The 23,760-nt window shown below is 39.5% G+C and overlaps 1 protein-coding gene across 1 annotated transcript; it reads left to right on the plus strand.

Annotated features, from left to right (window-relative positions):
- Positions 1–815: 815 nt before the first annotated feature.
- On the plus strand, positions 816–23,279 carry LOC106089011 (protein takeout-like; the record flags this gene model as incomplete). Its single annotated transcript, XM_059361627.1, has 4 exons — positions 816–861; positions 14,856–15,009; positions 15,075–15,208; positions 22,820–23,279. Coding segments are annotated over 4 exons (654 nt in total), but the record flags the coding sequence as incomplete, so codon positions are not given.
- Between the last annotated feature and the right edge of the window lie 481 nt (positions 23,280–23,760).

A 23,760-nucleotide genomic window follows, 5' to 3' on the forward strand; every position in this document is an offset into this window, starting at 1 on the left:
TTATTTTTTTATACCTTCCACCAAAGGCTTGGGGTATTCTAATTTCGTCATTCTGTTTGTAACACTACCAAAATATGCGTCTAAGACCCCATAAAGTATATATATTCTAAATCGTCATAACTTTCTAAGTCCGTCTGTCTGTGGAAACCACGGTAACTTTCGAAGGAGTAACGCTAGCCGCTTGAAATTTTGCACAAATACAAGTGCGCTTAGTATGGTATATAACCTAGTACAGCTGGGATCTTGATTTCTTGAGCCTCTAGAGGGCGCAATTCTTATCTGATTTGTAAGAAATTTTGTACATCAGCTTCTCTCATGACCTTCAATATACGTGTCTAATATGGTCTGAATCGATCCATAGCTTGATACAGCTCCCATATAAACCGATCTGCCGATTTTGCTTCTTGAGCTCCTATAAGGCTCATCTCTTATCCGAATGGACTGAAATATTACACAACTTCTGCAATGTTCAGCGTTCGAATCTAACTATAACTTGATATAGCTCCACTAGCATAGCAGTTCTCATTCATTATTCATTGTTTGCCTTAAAAGAGATACCGCGCAAAGAACTCGACAAATGCGATGGAGGGTATATAAGATTTGGTCCGGCCGAACTTAGCACGCTCTTACTTGTTGTGTACTCATTTTTGTTGCCTAGTTATTAAGATTCTCCTTTTTTAGAAATTAAAAACTGGAAATCATTCAAGAATTTAAGACTTAGATTAAGAAGGACCCGTAGCAACATTTGGGGTATTTTCAAGGAAAAAAAATCAATCACCACATCGTACTGCTATCCATAAAACCAATTCATCCAAATTACTGCTCTTCGAGACCTGGACGAGCAACAATTCTGGAATTTTGGTAAGTGACAACCACTTTTGCTTAAGCATTCATACATACGAGTATTAACTTAAATTTTTCAGAAGAAAAATTTAATCTCAAGTTGTCTCTTTGAAAATGGGTAACTTTGTTGCGTAACTTCAAATCATTTTTATAAAGTAAAGTTTCAAAGTAACTTCAACCCATTTTTATAAAGTAAAGTTTCAAAAAATATTATACCGCATTCAGTTATTTCCATTCTTCTTCATTCGCTGTTAATAAGCGCTAAGCCCGTTGAAATGTTAAGAAATCAAATATATATACAATTTTTATACCCTCCACCATAAAAGGGGGTATACTAATATCGTCATTCTGTTTGTAACTACTCGAAATATTCGTCTGAGACCCCATAAAGTATATATATTCTTGATCGTCGAGACATTTTATGTCGATCTAGCCATGTCCGTCCGTCTGTCCGTCCGTCCGTCCGTCTGTCGAAAGCACGCTAACTTCCGAAGGAGTATAGCTAGCCGCTTGAAATTTTGCACAAATACTTCTTATTAGTGTAGGTCGGTTGGTATTGTAAATGGGCCATATCGGTTCATGTTTTGATATAGCTGCCATATAAACCGATCTTGGGTCTTGACTTCTTGAGCCTCTAGAGTGCGCAATTCTTATCCGATTAGGATGAAATTTTGCACGACGTGTTTTGTTATGATATCCAACAACTGTGCCAAGTATAGTTCAAATCGGTCCATAACCTAATATAGCTGCCATATCAACCGATCTTGGGTCTTGACTTCTTGAGCTTCTAGAGTGCGCAATTCTTATCCGATTGGAATGAATTTTTGCACGACGTGTTTTGTTATGATATCCAACAACGCTGCCGAGTATGGTTCAAATCGGTCCATAACCTGATATAGCTACCATATAAACCGATCTTGGGTCTTGACTTCTTGAGCCTCTAGAGTGCGCAATTCTTATCCGATCAGAATGAAATTTTGCACGACGTGTTTTGTTATGATATCCAACAACTGTGCCAAGTATAGTACAAATCGGTTCATAACCTGATATAGCTGCCATATAAACCGATCTGGGATCTTGACTTCTTGAGCCTCTAGAGATCGCAATTATTATCCAATTTGCCTGAAATTATGTACTACGAATCCTCTCATGACCATCAACATACGTGTTTATTATGATCTGAATCGGTTTATAGCCCGAAACAGCTCCCATATAAATCGATCTCTCTATTTTACTTCTTGAGCCTCCAAAGGGCGCAATTCTTATTCGAATTGGCTGGCATTTTATACAGGTCTCCAACATGTAGTAATATAATAATAGCAGAGCAAATCTTTTCTTATATCCTTTCTTGCCTAAGGAGAGATGCCGGGAGAAGAACTCGGCAAATGCGATCCATGGTGGAGGGTATGTAAGATTCGGCCCGGCCGAACTTAGCACGCTTTTACTTGTTTTTTTTTTAATTAGTTATGCGCTAGATTAGTTTTTGCAAATTTTCTCAAAATTACCTTTCCCATTGTCTTTTTGAACAATTTCGCAATGAAGTAACTTTCTTTAATTACAATACATATTTGACGTAAGAATTCCCTTTTGCTATTTTCAAATATCGTCAATTCAAATTTCTGGTATATTTGATTTGCTGTTATAGAATGCCAACAATTATATCAAAGACATTTATGTTCACTGATGTTAATGTTAGAACGTGTTCGAATCGAACTTGTAAGCTTAAGGTGGAATGAGTTTAGAATTCAGGTTTTTATATTTATACTGTTAAATATAAATGCGGACCCTCCCCCTTACCCTAATTTTCAGAAACGCCAGATCTCGGAGATGGGTGGTGCGATTTAAGCGAAATTTTGTGTGATTTCATATAGTACCCTAAAAATAAAAATTTGGTATCCAAATTTCGGATGGGGTACCTAGGGGGGCTGCCCCACCCTAAAACCTACCAAACATATATTTAGACCAATCACGACAATATGGAACTCAAATGAAAGGTATTTAGGGTGAGAAAACGTATCTCATATCCAATTGTCGGACCAAGTGCTAGGGGGACCACCCCAAACCACCCCTAAATAGGACATATTTACCGACTTTGGCCATATTGCCAAAGTCGGTAAACTCAAAAGAAAGGTATTTGCGAGTAGAATACGAATCTGATATCCAAATGTGGGACCACGTTTCTGGGGGTTCACCCCTTCCCCAAAACACCCCACAAACTGGACTTATTTACTGACCATGGGAATATGATTCTTCAATAAAAGGTATTTGAATGTAGAATACGAATCTGATATCCAAATATGGGACCAAGTGTTAGGGGGGCCGCCTCTCACCAAAGACATCCCCCAAAGGGGACAAATTCGCGATCATAGCAATATGGGGCTCAAATAAAAGGTCTTTGGGAGTAAAGCACGAATTTGATATTAATATTCGGGAAAAGTGTCTATGGGGCCACGCCACCCCCACAACACCACCCAAATAGTAAGTATTTTCTTACTATTGCAATATGAGGCTCAAATAAGAGGTTTTTAAGGCCAACTCACTGAGTGGCCGCTCATCCCACAAAACACCCCCCAAGCTCGTCATGTTTGCCGACTATGGAAATATGGGGCTCAAATTAAAAGTATGTGGGAGTAGACCACGTATCTGATATCAAAATTAGGGACCAACTGTGTAGGAGACGTCCCACCACCATAACAACCCCCAAATAGGACGCATTTGCTCACCAAGACAATTTGGGTCTTAAAGAGAGTGGAACTAAATATTCATAGTTTTTAGGGCCAATACCCAAACTGGATATATTTGCTGAATTTTGCAATAAGGAGTTTAAATGAGATTAGAAAACGAATTTGATATTTGATATGATTTTGAGGGCAGTGGCAATATAGGGTTCAAATAAATGATATATAGATATATGAGAATAGAGCACGTTGCTGATATATTTTCCGGGCTTAGTGTTTGGGGGACCATCCCAATCCCCAAAACACCCCTAAATCGTGGGTATCTACCGACCATGTCAATGTGGAGCTTAAATGAAAGGTATTGGGGGGTAGAGCAAGAATTGATACCCATTTTCGGGACCAATTTTCTGGGGGTCTACCCCTTTCCCAATTTTTTAGTGACCATCGCAATATGGGGCTCAAATAAAGGTATTTGGGAGTAGAAAACGAATTTGATATCCAAATGTAGGACCATGTATTTAGGGCATCACCCCTTAGCCAAAGGGAAAAAATTTTTCGACCATACCAATATGTGGCCCAAATGAAAGGTATTTGAGATCAGAAAACGAATTGGATAACCTTTTATTTTGGGGACGCCTCATCCTGTAAACTCCTCTTAAGCCAATAGCAATAATGGGTTTAAATAAATGGTATTTGAGAGAAGAGCATGATGCTGATATTTTTTCAGGGCCAAGTATCTGGGGGACCACCTCTCCCCCGAAAACACCACTAAATCAGACATCATGAGAATATCACGCTGGAATGAAGTATTTTAAGAATGGAGTACACCTTATATAGAAACTTAAATTCGTAGACCAATAAATACCATATGGGATTCAGTTAAGGCACTTATATTGTTAAACTGTTAGTCAAGTTAGCATGGTATTTCACTAAAAGCTCTTTAATTGTCTAAAATGAACATTCCAATGAAACTTTTGTTCCATATAAAGTAAAAGAAGGCTAGTGTCAAATAAAATGTATTTACATGAAATAAACATGAGCGCTTAAGAATTTCCTGGTCTTTTCAGTGGTGATGTAGGGGAAAGGTTTGCAAATAGTGTTGCGTTTGAAATCTTCTTAAAATCATTTAAGCTAGGAGATGATGGAAGGGATAGGGCTAGGAACTTTGAGCTCCACTTAACATCCGGAGACGCTGTTAAAATCACATTTAATTCGTGTTTATTTGTTCCGTATGACTGCATGCTTTTTGTTTATTTCTTTAACCATACCGGGGCATTTTTATACCCTCCACCATAGGATGGTATGATATCTTGAGTGACTAGAAGGCGCAATTGTTATCCGATTTGGCTAAAATTTAGCATGAAGTGTTTTGTTATGATTTCCAACAATTGTGTGGTTCAAATCGCCCCATGACCTGATTTAACTGTCATATAAACCGATCTTGAGTCTTGACTTCTTCAGCCTTTACAGGGCGCAATTCTTATCCGATTTGACAAAATTTTTTTTGGTGGAATCATACATTGCATCACAGCCACAGTATTGGCGAATGGTATAGTTCTTTTTTAACCATGGATGCCATATAATTGTATACTTTGTTTACGAATATCATGCTAGGACCTAAAACTCTCAACTGGATTCTTTTGAAAAGTATCACATACAACTTTGGACGTCATGTCGGCACGGGTTAGTTATTGTTAACCCATTGCCATATTAATTTGGATTTTGCATATTGAGATCAAAAGGAATCAAATTGGAGGGCATGTGTTTCTCTATGGCATGGGACAGTCGAGTATACAAATGTTGTTCTATATTGTCAACAACTACTTTTTCGCTAACAGAGTAAATGACCTATGCTTGAATTCACAATTTTACACATTTTAATAAACAAAAAAAAACTTTTTTAAACACTTTTCGAAAATTGTTCTAAATAACGTTACTTAATGACCTCCAAATTTATTTGGCACAATATTTAAACATATTGTATTTATAGCTTCTAGATTATGCATGTTTAAGCGACACGCACAATTTCTTTGCTTATAAATTAACATTTGATAACTCTAATTAAAATTCTTAAAAAGCCGGAGCCATGAATTAATACGTAGTAGTTATGATTTGCTCACAATAAATATTAAATCTATTTGCTTCTCCAAAAGCGTGCTGGAGAGTGTGGCATTTTTATTCGACCTGAATGCAAAACACACTTCGTATCGGCGACTAAGATGCTTGGTAGCGGATGAAACATGTTTTGAGAGTCTATTTTCGGTGGCAATATTCTTTGAATTTTTAATTTCCTTCTTTTTCTCGCGGAAATATTCTTGCTATAAAAACTTAATTAAAACCCAAATCCAAGTTTGGAAGTTTAACAGTTAAAGTTGAAGTGGTCAACTAGAAGGTTTTGCGGGATAAAAAATAATTCGAAACTGAATACCTAATAAAAACCTATCAAAAATGCATTTTAAGGGACTTTCAGTGTCGATCCTTCGTATGAAGATTAATTTGTGTGTGATAATAATGGCTACAGCCATAGTAGTTGTCAGTGGTGGCAAATACCTTACGGAGAGACGTATGTGAAAACTTAAAAAAATGTTTGTGCATCGGCAAAAAATAATTCTGTATTATGTTTATTTTTTTAGCCGATATTTTAAAGCCTTGTAAACAAACGGAAGCAAATTTTAAAGCGTGTTTCATACGAAACTTCCAAGTAATTTTCACCGAATGGAAAGATGGTAATTATATTTATGTTTTTAACCCTTAGACCCCTATCCTATTTCGTACACCCTCCAGCCACACCCATGAGTATTTTATATGATGTTCAACTTGCAGTGGTACAAGATGTAGATTCTTGTTTAGAAAGCCCATTTGAGAACGGGTTAAAACTAGTATGAAATTATTTCACAGTTTCATTCATAACAGCTCACAAGAGGTTATCATGAAGTTTCAGCTCTGAAAATTTATAAGAACCACAACATGCAGTGATACAAATGTAGCAAGGGTGTGGTAAGAGTTATAGTTTTTTGTCTAGGCCTCACATTCGCGAACAGGTCAAATATGGAATTAAATTATTTCACAATTTTATTCGTAACAGCACACATGAAGATATCATGAAGTTTCGCCACTTAAAATTCGTAAATAATAATCAAAATTTGGGGCAAAAAATAGAATTGGAACGAATGTACCAAGGGTCTTAGGGTTAGGAAAGAAATAACCTTTAATGATAAAAAACATATATTTAAAATAAATTAGCTTAGAAGTCATTTCCTTATATGTAAAACTAGCTGAGCCCGGCACGCTCTGCTGCGCCCGATTATGCTATGTTGGAGGGAAGTACTCTAAATTTAAACATTTCTGCGTAATTGTTGCAATGGTCAGTAAAAATTATTCTCTTTCAAATACCTTTAATTTGAGTCCCATATTGTAGTGGTTGGTCTATAAATCCGTTTTTTGGGGGTGGGCGGCTCTCCTAGGCATCACACCACAGAATTTGATACCAATTTTTTTGCTTTTAGATCCTTCCTATATTCCTCTATTTTATTTTTCTTTATTCAAAGAACCGATAGGTTGCCATAACAAAGATATTGTACATGCTGATGATTAATTTTTACCACTCTGCCCTCTCTCAGTTCATGTTGGCATGTTTTCAATTGGATCAACTAATTGGGTCAAACAATTTCAATTGAATACAGCCAGATGACGATAATTTAAATGTTAGTGCTACTCGCTTAGATTGGATCATATGGTATGGTGGTTGTTTATGAATAGTCATTCATAGATAACCACCATACCATATGACTACCTATTAAATAGTCATCATTTAGTCTTTTTTTATACCCACTACCGAAGGATGGGGTATATTCATTTTGCCATTCCGTTTGCAACATATCGAAATGTCCATTTCCGACCCTATAAAGTATTTATATTCTTGATCAGCGTAAAAATCTAAGGCGATCTAGACATGTCCGTCCGTCTGTCTGATGAAATCACGCTACAATCTTTAAAAATAGAGATATTTAGCTGAAACTTTGCACAGATTCTTTCTTTGTCCGTAAGCAGGATAAGTTCGAAGATGGGCTACATCGGACTATATCTTGATATTGCCTTGATACAGGGTCTTAGGCCCATAAAAGAAACATTTATTATCCGATTTTGCTGAAATTCGGGACGTTAAGTTGTGTTAGGCCCTTCCACATCTTTTTTCAATTTGGCCCAGGTCGGTCCAGATTTGGATATAGCTGCCATATAGACCGATCTCTCGATTTAAGGCTTTGGGCCCATAAAAGGCGCATTTATTGTCCGAAGTCACCGAAATTTGGGAGAGTGAGTTATTTTAAGCCCCTCAACATACTTCTGTAATATGGCACAGATCGGTCTAGATTTGGATATAGCTGTCATATGGTCCAGATCGGTCCAGATTTGAATATAGCTGCCATATAGACAGATATCTCGATTTAAGGTTTTGGGGCCATAAAAGATGCATTCATTGTTAGATTTCGCCGAAATTTGTGACAGTGAGTTGTGTTAGACTCGGTTTATTTTTAGATATAGATTCTAACAAGTAAAAGCGTGCCAAGTTCGGCCGGGCCGAATCTTATATACCCTCCACCATGGATCGCATTTGTCGAGTTCTTTTCCCGGCATCTCTTCTTAAGCAAAAAAGGATATAAGAAAAGATTTGCTCTGCTATTAGAGCGATATCAAGATATGGTCCGATTCGGACCACAATTAAATTATATGTTGGAGACCTGTGTAAAATTTCAGCCAATTCGAATAAGAATTGCGCCCATTGGGGGCTCAAGAAGTAAAATAGAGAGAACGATTTATATGGGAGCTGTATCGGGCAATAGACCGATTCAGACCATAATAAACACGTTTGTTGATGGTCATTAGAGGATCCGTCGTACAAAATTTCAGGCATATCGGATAATAATTGCGACTTTAGGGATCAAGAAGTCAAGATCCCAGATCGGTTTATATGGTAGCTATATCAGATTGTGGACCGATTTGAACGTTATTTGACACAGTTGTTGAAAGTAAGAATAAAATACGTCATGCAAAATTTCAGCCAAATCGGATAGGAATTGCGCCCTCTAGAAGCTCAAGAAGTCAAATCCCCAGATCTGTTTATATGACAGCTATATCAGGTTATGAACCGATTTGAACCATACTTGGCACAGTTGTTGGATATCATAACGAAATATTTGGTGCCAAAAATTCATTCAAATCGGATAAGAATTGTTCCCTCTAGAGGCTCAAGAAGTCAAGACCCAAGATCGGTTTATATGGCAGCTATATCAGGTTATAGACCGATTTGAACCATACGGGGCACAGTTGTTGGGTTTCATAACAAAACACATCGTGCAAAACTCCATTCCAATCGGATAAGAATTGCGCCCTCTAGAGGCTCAAGAAGTCAAGACCCAAGATCGGTTTATATGGCAGCTGTATCAAAACATGGACCGATTTGAATCATACTCGGCACAGTTATTGGATATCATAAAAAAACACGTCGTGCAAAATTTCATTCCAATCGGATAAGAATTGCGCACTCTATAGGCTCAAGAAGTCAAGACCCAAGATCGGTTTATATGGCAGCTATATCACAACATGGACCGATATGACCCATTTACAATACCAACCGACCTACACTAACAAGAAGTATTTGTGCAAAATTTCAAGCCGCTAGCTTTACTCCTTCGAATGTTAGCGTGCTTTCGACAGACAGACGGACGGACATGGCTAGATCGACATAAAATGTCGCGACGATCAAGAATATGTATACTTTATGGGGTCTCAGACGAATATTTCGAGAAGTTACAAACAGAATGACGAAATTAGTATACCCCCCATCTTATGCTGGAGGGTATAAAAAGACCAATATTTTAGTATACACAATTGAACAATGACTTGTATTTATTAGTATTTGGTCCACATCTGAACATATTTCGATATAGCCGCTATGGGGCATAAAGTAGCATTTTTCACCGGATTTTGACGAAAGGTGGTTTACATATATACCCCAGGTGATGGGTATCCAAAGTTTGGCCCGGCCGAACTTAACGCCTTTTCACTTGTTTCAAATAAGCAGTAATAAGTTCTTTTTACAAAATAATTTTTACATGTTGCTAGCTACATTGTCAAATTTCGTAGATTTTAAATGTACATGTCTATTAAATGCAGCGAACATTGGTAATCATCTGTTTACAAAAATTGTTAGTTTAAATTAATTAAGAAACGTTGTCTTTTTATTTTGTTTAGAGAAAGACACTACACGACGCCATGGGCCTATCGCAGAACAAACTAATGCCCAAAATCCAAAGAGCGTGAGTTTTTTACTCTCTCGGTCAAAAGACTGTACTCAATGCAACGCCATCCACGTACAAGTGCAGAGGTCTCAGATCAAGTATCGCATTCAGTGCTGCTCTTGGAGCACCCCTCGTCGCCCCCTATATCAGCACTACCACAAAACCCTGTACTTTCTCCATCATCAAAACTCTCGTAAGAAAGTTTATTAATAACTTACTTACTCACAGCGTGCCTGGGACTTATATACTCAGAAATCTTGGCAAGAGGTATTTATACCCAAGCCCGGCAAGGCAAGTAATGCGACACCAAAGGCCTAGAGGCCTATAAACCTTGCCTCAAAAACAAACAGCATGCCTATGTCAAGGGAAGGTCGGTGGAGACTGCCCTGCACGAGGTTGTGAAGAATCCTTCGATGCAAAAACGTACACCCTGGCGGTATGCATTGACATCAAGGGGGCATTTAACAATCTGAGGACCACGTTTATTAATAACTTACTAAAAGATGCATTACAGTAGGCTTGGGATCTGTGGATCTAAAAACATGGTTCAACAGAGGAACACCTCAAGGATGTGTACTGTCTCCTCTACTTTGGAATATTGCCAGGTGTAAAAGTGGTCGCGTATGCTGATGACGTGACAAATGCGGTTAGAGGAAGTTTCCCAGGTGAAGTTTCAGGAAATTCTAGGAGCGATAGCTAAAATGGCTATCGAAAGTGGTGTAGGCGGAAATCCGTACAAGACAGAAGTTAGTCTTTTCAGCAGAAGATACAAGTTACTTACAGTGGCATCTATCTCCTTGGGAGGAGAGAATGTTTACTGAAAGTGCAAAATTCCTGAGTGTTTAGCTAGACAGGAAATTGAACTTCATATCCAACATTTTGGAAAAGGCAAGAAAACTAATTCTTTCCATATACACCTGCAAGAGGGCTATTGACATAAGTTGGAGGTTTAAACCGCGTGTCGTGCACTGGGTATATACTGTAGTTGTCAGAACTTTAATGTTATATGGTGTTGTGATCGGTTGGACGCGCGCTTCAATGCCTCTGGACATCGTGGCTGTACAAATTGTTGCGACCATCTTTCCATTTGCTCATGCGGCGCCTACGCACATTGTGTTATTCTTGATACAAAGCCCGATTTCCTAGGCATTATGGATTACACACTGCATGAGCCACTTATTGATAAAAAGTAATGTACAACTATTGCTGATAGAATCTATTGGAACTACAATATCCCTGGTAATAAAAGTGACATAGTCTTCTACACGGATGGTTTTGTACTGTAAACTACCAATTTGTAGAAAAATTTGCTTTTAGCTTGGTTGACAGTCATATGATAACAATGATATCAAAATAGTTAAACTACAATTCAACAAACTAGCAACACTGTTGGAAACATTGTGAGATTTCACAAAATTTAATTAATGTTTTCCAACATTTTCCTCACAGTCGAAGTCAGTACCCTGGCAACAATTACAAACAACTTATAGAATTCTTTATAACATGTATGGAATCAATAAAATTTATGTAGATATCACATAAAACTGATTGTTCAATTCGTAAAAAGAACTATCCAAAGAAAGTCTTAGAGGTACATAATGCCTCCTCCTTCCTGAATACTAAAATTTATGTAGCCAGTTAAAATTGGGAATGAATTTGATCATCAATCTGAGCATCAAGCTTCCCCTCTTGATCGTTAGTAGATCAATAAGGTTCAAGCGATTCTCATAAAGAGGAAGAACTTCTGCTACGTCTTACTGCTATCCCCTAAGCAAAAAAAAAAAAAAAAAATTACCTTGATATTTTTAGGACGGACTCCAAAGCACACACTTGTATTCCAATGTAGGCCAGACTAAGCGGGTGAACAAGCGTTTGGTCACATAAAGATTTTTAAATTCCTTGGACATTCGTTAAAAAATTCGTGTAAATGAAAACCTAAATTAGCAACCAGGTCAATAAATGGGCCGACTTTATCAAAGATGTCAAATAGAGGGATTGGCCAGCATAGAAGCTAAATCTAAACATCGTCCGATATTGGCAATTTACAATCCTAAACGACATATGCACATCAATAAGAAGCTTTTTTTGCAAAACTTCGAGTGACTAGATTTGGTCATTAGAAAGTCAGCATAATTTCGCAATCAGCAATCGACTTACAATTTCTCGGGGAACACGAACATAAATGTAAATTTATACAAACCAATAATTTATACAAACCTCTTAGAAAAATATTTCCTATTGTAACATATAGGTTAGGTTCGGATAGGTTGAAAAGAGGGTGCAGATATTAATCTGCCCCGTGCCACTATAGACGTACAACTAAGGCTTGCTGCCGCTGGCAGCAGTGCCTCGCACTCGACCTCAAGTTTCATCTCGAGTATCCGAGCGGAAGCCTCTTCCCTTCCTTCCAGGTTTCTTATCGTCTTAAGTCTCATAGCCGTAGAGGCTGCCTCACACTTAAACTGTATGTCAATGGGTCGAATATCTAGAATAGTCTCCAGTGCCCTCATCGTTTAGCCCCGACAACCAAGACAACATGTTCTATGAACCTGTTGTATGGTTCCTATATAGCACTTTTTCAGCATAGCAGTCCACCAAACCACAGAGGCGTAAGTAAGTATTGGTCTTATCTCGCTCCTGTAGTGCCATTGGACTATCCTCCGATCCAGGATAAACTTCGAGGCTACGGCCCGCCTACATAGTGCCCAACATCTGTAAGCCTTCTCAGTACTCTCCTGAATCTAAGGACCGGGTCCAACCGGTGCCGGTCTGAGGGTTGGATCGGTGTGTCGGTCCGCACATTGTTAAAAGCCCCCTCGATGTCAATGCATACCGCCAGTGTGTACATTTTGGCGTCGAAGGATTCTTCTATTTTATGCACAACCTCGTGCAGGGTAGTCTCAACCGACCTTTCCCAGATATAGGCATGCTGTTTGTATTTGAGCAGTTCGCTGGATGTCCTACTCTTTATCATGGTGTCCACAATACGTTCCATGGTTTTGAGTAGAAAGGCTTAGGTGTCGCATAACTTGCATTGACTTAGGTGTCGCATAACTTGCATGGTATGCATTGACATCGAGGGGGCTTTTCACAATGTTCGGACCGACACACTGATTCAATCCTTAGACCAGTACCGGGTGGACCCGGTCCGTAGAGACTGGATAAACCATATGATAAGGAATAAGGTGGATAAATTGTGCGTCCCATGACATTAGTATAAGGGAGAAAGTGGCACAAGGCACGCCGCAGGGGGGCAATTTGTCGCCACTCCTATGGGTGACCACCATAAATGACCTATTATGGATGCTGACTGAGGAGGGATTTGAGCCAGTCTATAATACATCTAAGGGGTAAGGATCCGAACCAGCTATGCAGAAGGGCCGAAAGGGTATTACACATGGCATATGACTGGGCTAGACCCAAAGGTTTCAGTGTTAACCCAGAGAAGACTGTAATATGCATGTCCACGAGGAAGAAGAAGGTGGTCCAATTTAACGCACCAGATTCCCTCAACAAAAAGATTTCGATATCTGACAATGACAAATACTTAGGTGTGATCTTGGACAGGAAACTGAATTGGATGTGTCACATTCAGGAGCGTACTGAGAAGGCTCGCAGATGTTGCGCACTATGTAGACGGGCACCTCGTTTGCCACCAATCCTTGGATCTGGATCAAACATTTCCTAATCAGTCTTGACCTCTCACGGCACGTATGCCGCTACGATGCATCGCCATGGCCCATCGAAGCAGATTATCCTACCTCAGTCAAAGGGCGATCTTGGTTGCTACCCAACATAAAGATGTAATGACAAAACATAAAGCATGGCATTCAGCGCCTCTCTCAGCGCACAACCTTTTGATCCAGAGATCTGTACTGCAACTATACAATGTACCTTCTGGGCTTCACTGAGCCTGATAATATTTCCATCGATTTGAATTGGTCAAACCAACATCGTGAACTGTCCCCGGCTTTCTCCCCCTATATGAGAATAATGGGAAGGCATTAGAGGTTAAGTCCAACAAAATGATATAAATTTGTTTGCTTATCTTACCAATTCCAGAACAATGCATCGGGTTTGTTACTAAATCTGTCCTTGAGAAAAACATTATTTCTTATGTTAGACGAACCTTCGATAGAATAGCTTATTTAGTCGTGAAAACCCAGAAGCTCGATTTTGATATTAACCCATAGTTCTTGGGCAAAACTTCTTAAAATATATCGAGATTATCGGTTTCGAAAATCGCTAGAAATAGACCTAATGCACATCCAACAGACGAGCAATGGTCCACACCCACTTTATTGCATGTCCGTGTGTGTCAACTAGTGACCACGTGGAGTAACTTATCGTTTTGCCTCTTTGGAACCTTACTGTCTAGTCTATGTATTTGAGGAGATCTCTCAAAAATTACTGAAAAGCCACCACCGCATAATGTAGATTCTGCTCGAACACATTTTGTCAATACACTTAAAGAGATCTGTCAGAGATACTATTAAAATATCAGAGAAAAACGCTTTCCAAGGATGGAGGGCTACGGGCCTAGACCACTCAAACATAAACTAAGCAAATGCCCGATCCTCTCGTCCTCATCCAGGGCGATAAGCGGGATTCGCTTGTACGCAGTCATGGGGCCTATTGCAGAGTGACTGTTATCGAAAGAGAGTAATTCGTCCGTCCTTTCCAAACCGATGATTGTCCAAAAAAGTTCTGGAAATCGCCTCCACACTGGCCATTTCTTTTACTCGTAGAGGAATAGACTTTTTTGGCTCATTGGTCTAGCACAGAATACCCTGCATAGAGAGAAGGTCGGAGCTAAAAATCAATGTGAAACGACCAACTGAGAGGACCCACCAAAAGGTCGCCGTTACGTCGATTGTTCTTAACTACGGCATATCTTCAATCTTCCCTATCAAAATTGCATGCCCTTTTCGATTTCCTCTACATTACATTCACACAAACTTGTAAACGCTTCTACTTATAAAAAACATTTCTAGTACTTTTCATGTATACGAGTATTGATTTCTAATTCTTATAGGTATTCCTGGCTTGCCCAGCCTGGGACCCTTCGATCCCCTAAAAGTTAAGCGCGTTGTCATAGCAGAAGACGGCAATGGCCCAGTTTCCGTAAATATGGTTTTTACCAATATGGTCTTAACAGGCCTTACAGGCGCTGTTTTGGACGATGTAAAGTAAGTAAACTTATTCATATAAATACAAGTTTCTTGTAAAATTACACACTTACAATTAATTGCAGCCTAAATCCCACCAAATCTGTGATGAAATTGCAAATAAAACTACCAAAAGTGAATGTGAAATCTGAGTATGATGTTAAAGGACGAGTTTTATCGTTACCTTTGATTGGTAGTGGCAAGGCCCTAGTTGATATTGGTAAGTAGAAAGCAAAATTTATTTGCAATCAAAAAATTTATTGATTCGAAAGAGTGCATTTAGAAAAACCTCTTCAAACTGCTTCTTACAATTGTTGTTCTCGTATTGTCGATCATTGCCAAAATAAACCATAGGCAGTTATTAATTTACTTACTGCGATACAAGATGTATGTGTCTCTTAGAATCGAACAGTTACTTTCAAATAAGATAATTAAGGAAAGGTGGATCCATCTATCTTTCATAATTTCAAAATAGGATTACGTTGCTACTATTTGCCCAAAATTAGTTCGACAAACAAAAATCTTTTCTGGAAATTATCGCAGTCTGGTCTTTTAATTAGTTGTTTTGTGAAGGCATTTCTTTAACTGACATCTCAGCTATAGCCATATAAAATATCGTGATTATATCTTTATCCCTTCACAAATGGCAGACGTATTTCCACTAATTTTCCCTCTGTGCAACGCTTGAGGAATTTTGATGTGAGTGAATATTCGCTCTCGTTTTTAGTTGTTACCATACCAATAAATTTTAAGCTTCCTGCATTTCATATAAGAATCTTAAGTTTTATTACAAATGATACCTTAGCATACTTTTAGGATTTTTTATTTTCACTACTGAGATAGAAACACAGTGGCTCACATCATTTTGCGAGATTAAAACACAAGTTAAAGACGCGCTAAGTTCGTCCGGGCCCACCACTAAGATAGGTATTTCAAAATGTATTCAAATCGGAGAAAAGAGTCAAATCGGATAATTGTTATTATGTGTGGGCTTTAACTTCTTAACTTAGTTTTTAGAGCGCACAACAAGCCGATTACTAGCTTAGGTGTATGTCCATAGTGGCATGGGGCGGATTAATATCTGCACCCTCCTTTCAACCAAACCTATCCTAACTTCTTATTAACTTGTCTTTGACAGTATTTGGTACTAGAAATTGAGGACGAAAGTGTTTTCTCACACATCTCATAATTTCAGTCGAATCAGGCACTTTCTAGGTGCTTAATTCGTGAAATAAGTGTATATAAGGCCAATATCTATTCGAATTAGTTGTTATAAGGGCTTCTCATACCAACTTTAAACCAAATCCGCGATCCCCTGAAAACAAATTCAAGTGAATATGTTCATCGTATTCTTCAAATATTCACATAAATTATTCTTAAATATTTAAATACGAATCTCTAGAGGCTCAAAATCTGGTAGAACGGTTTAAATGGGTGCTAATTCAGAGGCAACCGTAGCACAGAGGTTAGCATGTCCGCCTATGACGCTGAACGCCTGGCTTCATATCCCGACGAGAACATCAGAAAGAATTATCAGCGGTGTTTATCCTCTCCTAATGATGGTGACATTTGTGTGACATGCACGACATATAAGCATAGGGTTCGTAGCCAAATTATGGCAACTTTACCTCCCGAAAGATGTGAGTTTTCATTTTCCTTTAGAAACACGGGTGAAGATTTTGCACGACCGTTTGAGATCAAAACGTCCAAATTGTAAAAAATGCAAATTTTGCCCATGAACATTCCACTAAGGAACAGTGGCAAACTTCTCATATATCAATGAGTGCAGTCCGATTCAAGTTTAAGCTCAATGATAAGGGGCCTTCTTTTTATAGCCGAGTCCGAACGGCGAGCCGCAGTGCGACACCTCTTTGGAGAGAAGTTTTACATGGCATAATACCTCACAAATGTCGCCAGTATTAGGAGGGGAAAACCACCGGTGAACATTTTTTTTTCTGATGGTCTCGCCATGATTCGAACCCAGGCGTTCAGCATCATAGGCGGACATGCTACCCTCTGCGCTACGGTGGCCTCCAAATTGTATATATTTCAAAAATTGGAGGAGCAATAAAGAAATCTCTGAAGAAAACGAAGCCAAATTTTGATATTTTAAAATTAATCAATCATATCTCGCTTGCACAGTAGTATATACTGTCAGCCAAAAGACTGCGGTCACTTGAGGGCATCCCATGCCCCAAAGAACTAAGGCGAGCAATAAAAATAATAATCTTGCTAATGTCGCTAAGGACAGCTTGGTGATGGTAGGTGTCAACAAGGGAGTAGAACAGGTCCAGGTCCATATCTGGAAACAATTGGTCCATGTAATTCCGCAAGGAACTGCAACCTCCGCCCCATACAAACTAACTGCCTTCGGGGATCAACGCTCATTTGAGATGTATCATTGTGCCCTAAAGATCTGACCAGGCGCGGCACTGGATTAATTCAAGAAGAAAGATATTCCTTCCCTCCAATGGCACATGCTTTGTCTGAGACACTATCGACCACATCACTAAAGTCTGGAGGATTGCAGGAGATTGGTCCTCCTGTCACTGTTGGAAAAAAAGAGGGCTTCGAAACGGCACCCGACAAACCCTGTGTGGGTGGGTCATCCGGTTGGATTGGGCTCAAGTATGGGCCAGCGGGGAGGGACAGAACTAAAAAGGTACATCGACAGCAGCATCATATGATGCATCTATGGAGAAATCGTCCACACCGCAAGTGTCCGGTGTTCTGAGAAAGAGTGGTTCCACTGCTTTATCAACTGCCCCTTTATCATCATGACAAGATCGAACCAATCTTGTGATAGTGAGGATTAAAAAGACAAGGCTAACGCAACAGTGGTGGAAATTCTGCATACATCATCTGGCTCCGCAGATAATTCTCCGCCATTGTAAGGCCTCTTCGGCGGCACTAAAAGTTCTTCTGATGACAGGAGGATTTAAATTAGTTCATATTTAGGAGTCATGGAATGGTTCGTGGACTTAGATTTTCGGGATTATACTACTCCAGGGTACTGGGAATGGGATACACAGAGCCTTTATTCTTGCGAAGAGTAGTGTAAATATTTTTTTTCTTCTTCCGTCGCTAGGCACTGAAGATTCAGAAGTAGACGGCCTTGAAATAATTAAGTCTCATTACTGACTGGCTTCCCTATATATGGCACACGATTCATAGCTGCCGCCTTCAAGCCTTAAATTGCTGATTGAAATGATGGTAATGCACATAACCGGATATGGAGAAGTTCGGATGTCAACGAAAGGTGTTACCATTTTATCAGACGATCTAAGTGGAAGGATATGCGACTTGGAAGTGTTGGATGACCACAGCGTCTCTGATCATCGGTATATTAGTTCCAGCTTTGGGGAAAATACTACAGAAGTGGTCCCTTGGCTAAGTAAAAGAAAGGCTCATTGGGATAGATTTCAGCACAAATTCTGCACGACTTTCTCTTCTGGACCAGAAAAGGAAGTGAAACTGCGTAGGATATAGACATAATGGTCAAGCGAATCACGAAGGCTCTGAATGATTCGATTGTATCAGCATGCCCTAGTGCCAAGCCAAGGGGCAAACTGCGACCGCCATGATGGACCCCAGAACTGGTTGTTCAAAGGAAGGACTGCAGAACTCTTCAACAGAGCGAAAGGCACAAGGGCACCACACTATTGGGACGTATATAAGACTAAGCCAAATACGGTGGGATATATTCAATAGTCAGAGAATGCATGGACAATGTTTGGTGAGGAAACACTTGAACTACTCGTTGATACACATTTCCCTTTAAACTCTCCAACGGACAACATGTTGCCAGAAGAGGTTTCCACTGGTACGCCATGACATTCGTCGGAGGTTATTGGGAAAATTGAGTCTGAGCCAAAAATACTTGATTCACAAGGCCCTGATGATGTGTCACCGGTTGAATTACAAGCTGTGTCTGACTGGTTCCTTAGTTCAGGAAGATATACTCTGCTTGTATCAGCATGTCATATATACCTGTGGGATGGGGGGAACCCCAAAGGTAATTTTTATTCCGCAAGTAGAAAAACCTTACCACCCAAAGGCGAAAGATTTTCGTCCTATTAGTTTGTCGTTCTTTATGCTGAAGACTGTTGAGTGGTTTATACAAACATATATTAGGTCAAATATCCCTTGAAATAGCCTGTCTCGGCAACAGCATGCATATAGTAAGGGCATCTCCACTGAGACAGCCCTTCACGACCTACACGGCTACATAAAGGGTTCTCTTGATGTCAAGGAATATAAAATTGTAGCATTTCTTGACATTGAAGGTGCTTACAATGATGTAAAACCGAAGGAGCTGGAGTTTCTAGGCATAAACCCTTTCGTAAGAAAGTCTATTAATAATTTACTTACTAAAAGATGCATTACGACAGGCCTGTGCAAGGATCGCATTTGTCGAATTCTTTTCCCTGTATCTCCTTTTAGGGAAACAAAGGATAAAGGAAAAGAATTGCTATGCTATTGGAGCTATATCAAGTTAAGTCCCGATTCGGACTATAATTAAATTGAATGTTGGAGAACATAATAGAAGCCATTGTGTAAAGTTTCAGCCAATTCGAATGGGAATTGCGCCCTAAAGGGGCCCAAGAAGTAATATCAGAAGATCGGTTTATATGGGAGCTGTATCAGGCTTTAGACCGATTCAGACCATATTTGACACGTATTTTGAAGGTCAAGGGGGAAGCCGTTGCACAAAATTTCAGCGAAATCGGAGAGGTATTGCGCCCTTTAGAGGCAGCTATATCAGGTTATGAACCGACTTGAACCCAACCCTATTTAGCACACTTGTTGGAAGTCATAACAAAACTTTTCATGGAAATTTTTAGCCAAATAGGATAAGTATTGGGCCTTCTAGTGGCTCAATAAGTCAAGATTGAGTGTATATGGCAGCTATATCAAGATATGGAGCGATCTGAACCATACTTAGCACAGTTGTTGAAAGTCAAAACGAAACATGTCATGCTAAGTTTCACGCAAATCGGATAGGAATTGCTCCTCTAGAGCCTCAAGAAGTCTAGATCCCAGATCGGTTTGTATGACAGCTATATCATGTTATGGACCGTCTTGAACCATATTTAGCACACTTGTTGGAAGTTATAACAAAACACGTCATGCAAAATTTCAGCCAAATTGGATATGAATCGATAGACGAACGGACATGACTAGATAGACTTAGAATGTCATGACGATCGAGAATATGTATACTTTATGGGGTCTTAGACGAAAATTTCGAGGTGTTACAAACGGAATGGCGAAATTAGTATACCCCCATCCAATGGCGGATGATATAATAACAATTCATCGACCGAACGAAGACACACGAGCTGCTTACACTGTCAGTGTGCTACGAGGGTTGCCTTTTATATTTCGGGATTAGACAAACCTTGTGTTGCAATCTGCCAACTGACAGCTCTATTGTAAAGCTTGACATTTTTAGGTTATACGTACTCAGGAGGCCACCGTAGAACAGAGATTAGCATGTCCGCCTATGATGCTGAACGTCTGGGTTCGAATCTTGGCGAGACCATCAGAAACAACGTTCAGCGGTGGTTTTCCAAATGCTGGCAACATTTGTGAGGTACTATGCCGTGTAAAACTTCTCTCTAAAGAGGTGTCGCACTGCGGCACGCCGTTCGGACTCGGCTATAAAAAGGAGGTCCCTTATCATTGAGCTTAAACTTGAATCGGACTGAACTCTATGATATGTGAGAAGTTTGCCCCTGTTCCTTAGTGGAATGTCCATGGGCAAAATTTCCTTTTACGTACTCAGAACGTTTTGACATACGAGCGCTATTTATGTTGTTTACAGTATCTTAAAAGATTCAACTCGCCTAAAAAATGGAATTAAATCGTAAACATTTTCGTGCGATTTTTTTCAACGACAGTGCATCGATTAACTTAATTAAATTGTTGACAGTGAAGCTCCATCAAAGACCGTTGTTTATCTATGGCATGGTGAATTCAACAGAGGTAGTAGATCAATCCAAGACCAATTTCGTGAAGGTCGCCCAAAATCAGTTGTTGTTCCAAAAACCATTGATGCTGTGCGCCAGCTGATATTGCAAGATCGTCATGTGACCTATTGTGAGATTTAGACAACCTTAGGCATTGAACATTCAATATTGGATGAACATTTGTCTGTCAAAGAAAATTTGTTCCCGTTGGATCCCACACAATTTGTCAATAGCTCAAAAAAAGGATCGTGTCGATTGGTCGAAAGAAATGCTCCAAAAATACGAAACAACTGCATTTTTGAGCACTCAAAACATAGATTTGATGAGTCATCCGCCGTATAGACCTGACTTAGCCCCGAATGACTTTAATTCCCGTACTTAAAAAATAAAATGAGAGGTTAACGTTTTTCGACACCAGAAGAAGCTGCTGATACGTTCAGAATGCATGTTTTGAATATTACTCAATCAGAGTGGCAAAAGTGATTCGACTACTGGTTCAAACGCATGCAAAAGTTTATAGATCTTAATGGGGAATATTTTGAAAACAATAAAGCGGGTTTCAATGATTAATATTTGTTTTTGTGTTCTCTAATCCCGAAATATAAAAGGCAACCCTCGTGCTATTTGTTTTTCCTATGCCCGCGGGAAGTGCATTTATGATCCATTAAGATCTTTACACTTCTTCATGCGTTTAAACCAGTTGTCGAAGCACTTTTATCCATTCTATGCGGGTGTTTCCGGAAGTAACCAGGACCTGTCAACATCTGCGTATCGTTATAAGTAACTTCACCGTTCTTCCTATCTCTCCACATTCGAACATCAGGTATAAGTCGACGCGTCTACCTGACCCGATTCCCATTCCTCCACCTTTGTTTCCTTCTCTCAATAGATTCTTCTCATATGTCCCGCGTATAATCCGTTTGAAAAACACCTTATCCTCTCGGGGTGTTGCACTTCGCGGTGTAGAGCCTGGCGCGCCCCATGGGGTGTAGGTCTACCAGAACCATTTCGGATATCACAAGGTCTGCAGGCTCCGCCAGTGTCCAGCAGGATAATATGACCCTCGGATTCGCTGTCCTCTGTACTGAGAGCAGGGATTTCGCTCGGCATGCTGTATGCAGTTTCGCTTCCATAGAGGACGATGCTGTTGCATGTCTCCATTAAGAGCCTGCGCCTGCTCGAGAGAGGCCCACCTATGTTTGCCATCAGTCGACTGAGTTGCGCCGTTTTGCGTTTGTCGTGTGATTTGCTCTTCATAGGTCAGCTTTGTATCCAGTCGGATCCCTGCACCAGTATGTCTTCTATGCGCATATTCACTTCCAGTGGCATATTTTTCTCGTTAGGAGTAGCAATTCTGTCTTCTGCATCGCAAGTTACAAGCCGTGGAAGTTCTGTCAGTCTTTTGCCTTGGCATCACCTGTCTTAGTTTGCTCTCTGCACCTTCCGTGTCTCTTGCCGTGATGTCCGTACCGATGTTATCAGCATATCCTACTAGAAAGGTTCCGTGTGGCATTTCTGTTCGAAGTATTCCATCATAACTGATATTACAATAATCCGCACCAAGATGGGGTCCTTGCGCCGCTCCTGATGCGACCTCATATTCACTCGTTCCATCCTGAGAGTTATAGATAAGTACCCTGTTATGCAAATAACTTCTCATTACTCTCATCAGATACTCCGAAATGTCAAAGTCCCGTCTGAGTGCTTGCAGGACGTCAGACCATCTTCTATAATAGTTTCCTAATAACGACCCAAAGTTAATAATTATATTGTTATAATGGCTAAAAAGTTTGTTTCTGTTCCAGCTTAAAATACCAAATAAAGTCAATATACTATTTTTTTTTTTTATTTTTTTCCAGGCAATCTTAAGGCGGAATTAGCTCTACGCTATAAGCTGCGTGAAGAAGGCGGTCTAACGTTCGCTGACATTGAAAAAATACGTGTAGATTTCAAGGATGCTGCCGAATTTCGTCTGACTTTGGATAATCCCCAAAGTGAGCAGACTGTTCTAGAAGAAGCCACTAATTCAGCTGTTAATGAGAACTGGAGAGAATACTTTGAAGTGATGCGTCCTTCCATTACAGAGACAGTAGAGTCAATTATGGGTGATCGTCTACAAAAGATGTTTTCATACATCCCAGCTACATATTTCATTGAAGATATTGGAGTTTCAACATAAATGTGGAACTGTTGGCGACTGTTTTCTGTTCTGTGAAGTAGAAATACCTAAATTCGTAGAAGTAAATTCAAAATTAGGATAATGATGTAATAGCTTAAGGACAAGCCTGTTAGACTCTTTAGAAAAAATAAATACTTTAGACGCAATAAAACACTCGGAAAAATAAGTTTGCTGATATCAGTAAACACCGTCTGCTTATTTTTGTTATAAGAAGTAAAAGCGTGCTGAGTTCGGCCGGTCCGAATCTTATATAACCTCCACCATGAATCGCATTTGTCGAGTTCTATGCGCGGTATCTCTTTTTAGGCAAACAAAGAATATTGAATAAGAACTGTTATGCTATTGGAGCTATATCATTTTATAGTCCGATTCGAACCATAAATGAATGGTGATCATTGTAGAAGTCATTGTGTAATATTTCAGTTCATTTGGATAAGAATTACGCTTAAGAAGCAAAATCGGGAGATCTGTTTATATGGGAGCTGTTTCAAGCTATTCATCGATTCAGACCATATTGGACGAGTATAATGAGGGTTATGAGTGAAGCCGTTGTACAAAATTTGTGCCAAATCGGATGAGAATTGCGCCCTCTGGAGGCCCAAGAAGTCAAGATCCCTTATC

This window comes from Stomoxys calcitrans, chromosome 2 (assembly GCF_963082655.1).
Source record: "Stomoxys calcitrans chromosome 2, idStoCalc2.1, whole genome shotgun sequence".
NCBI lineage: Eukaryota > Metazoa > Arthropoda > Insecta > Diptera > Muscidae > Stomoxys > Stomoxys calcitrans.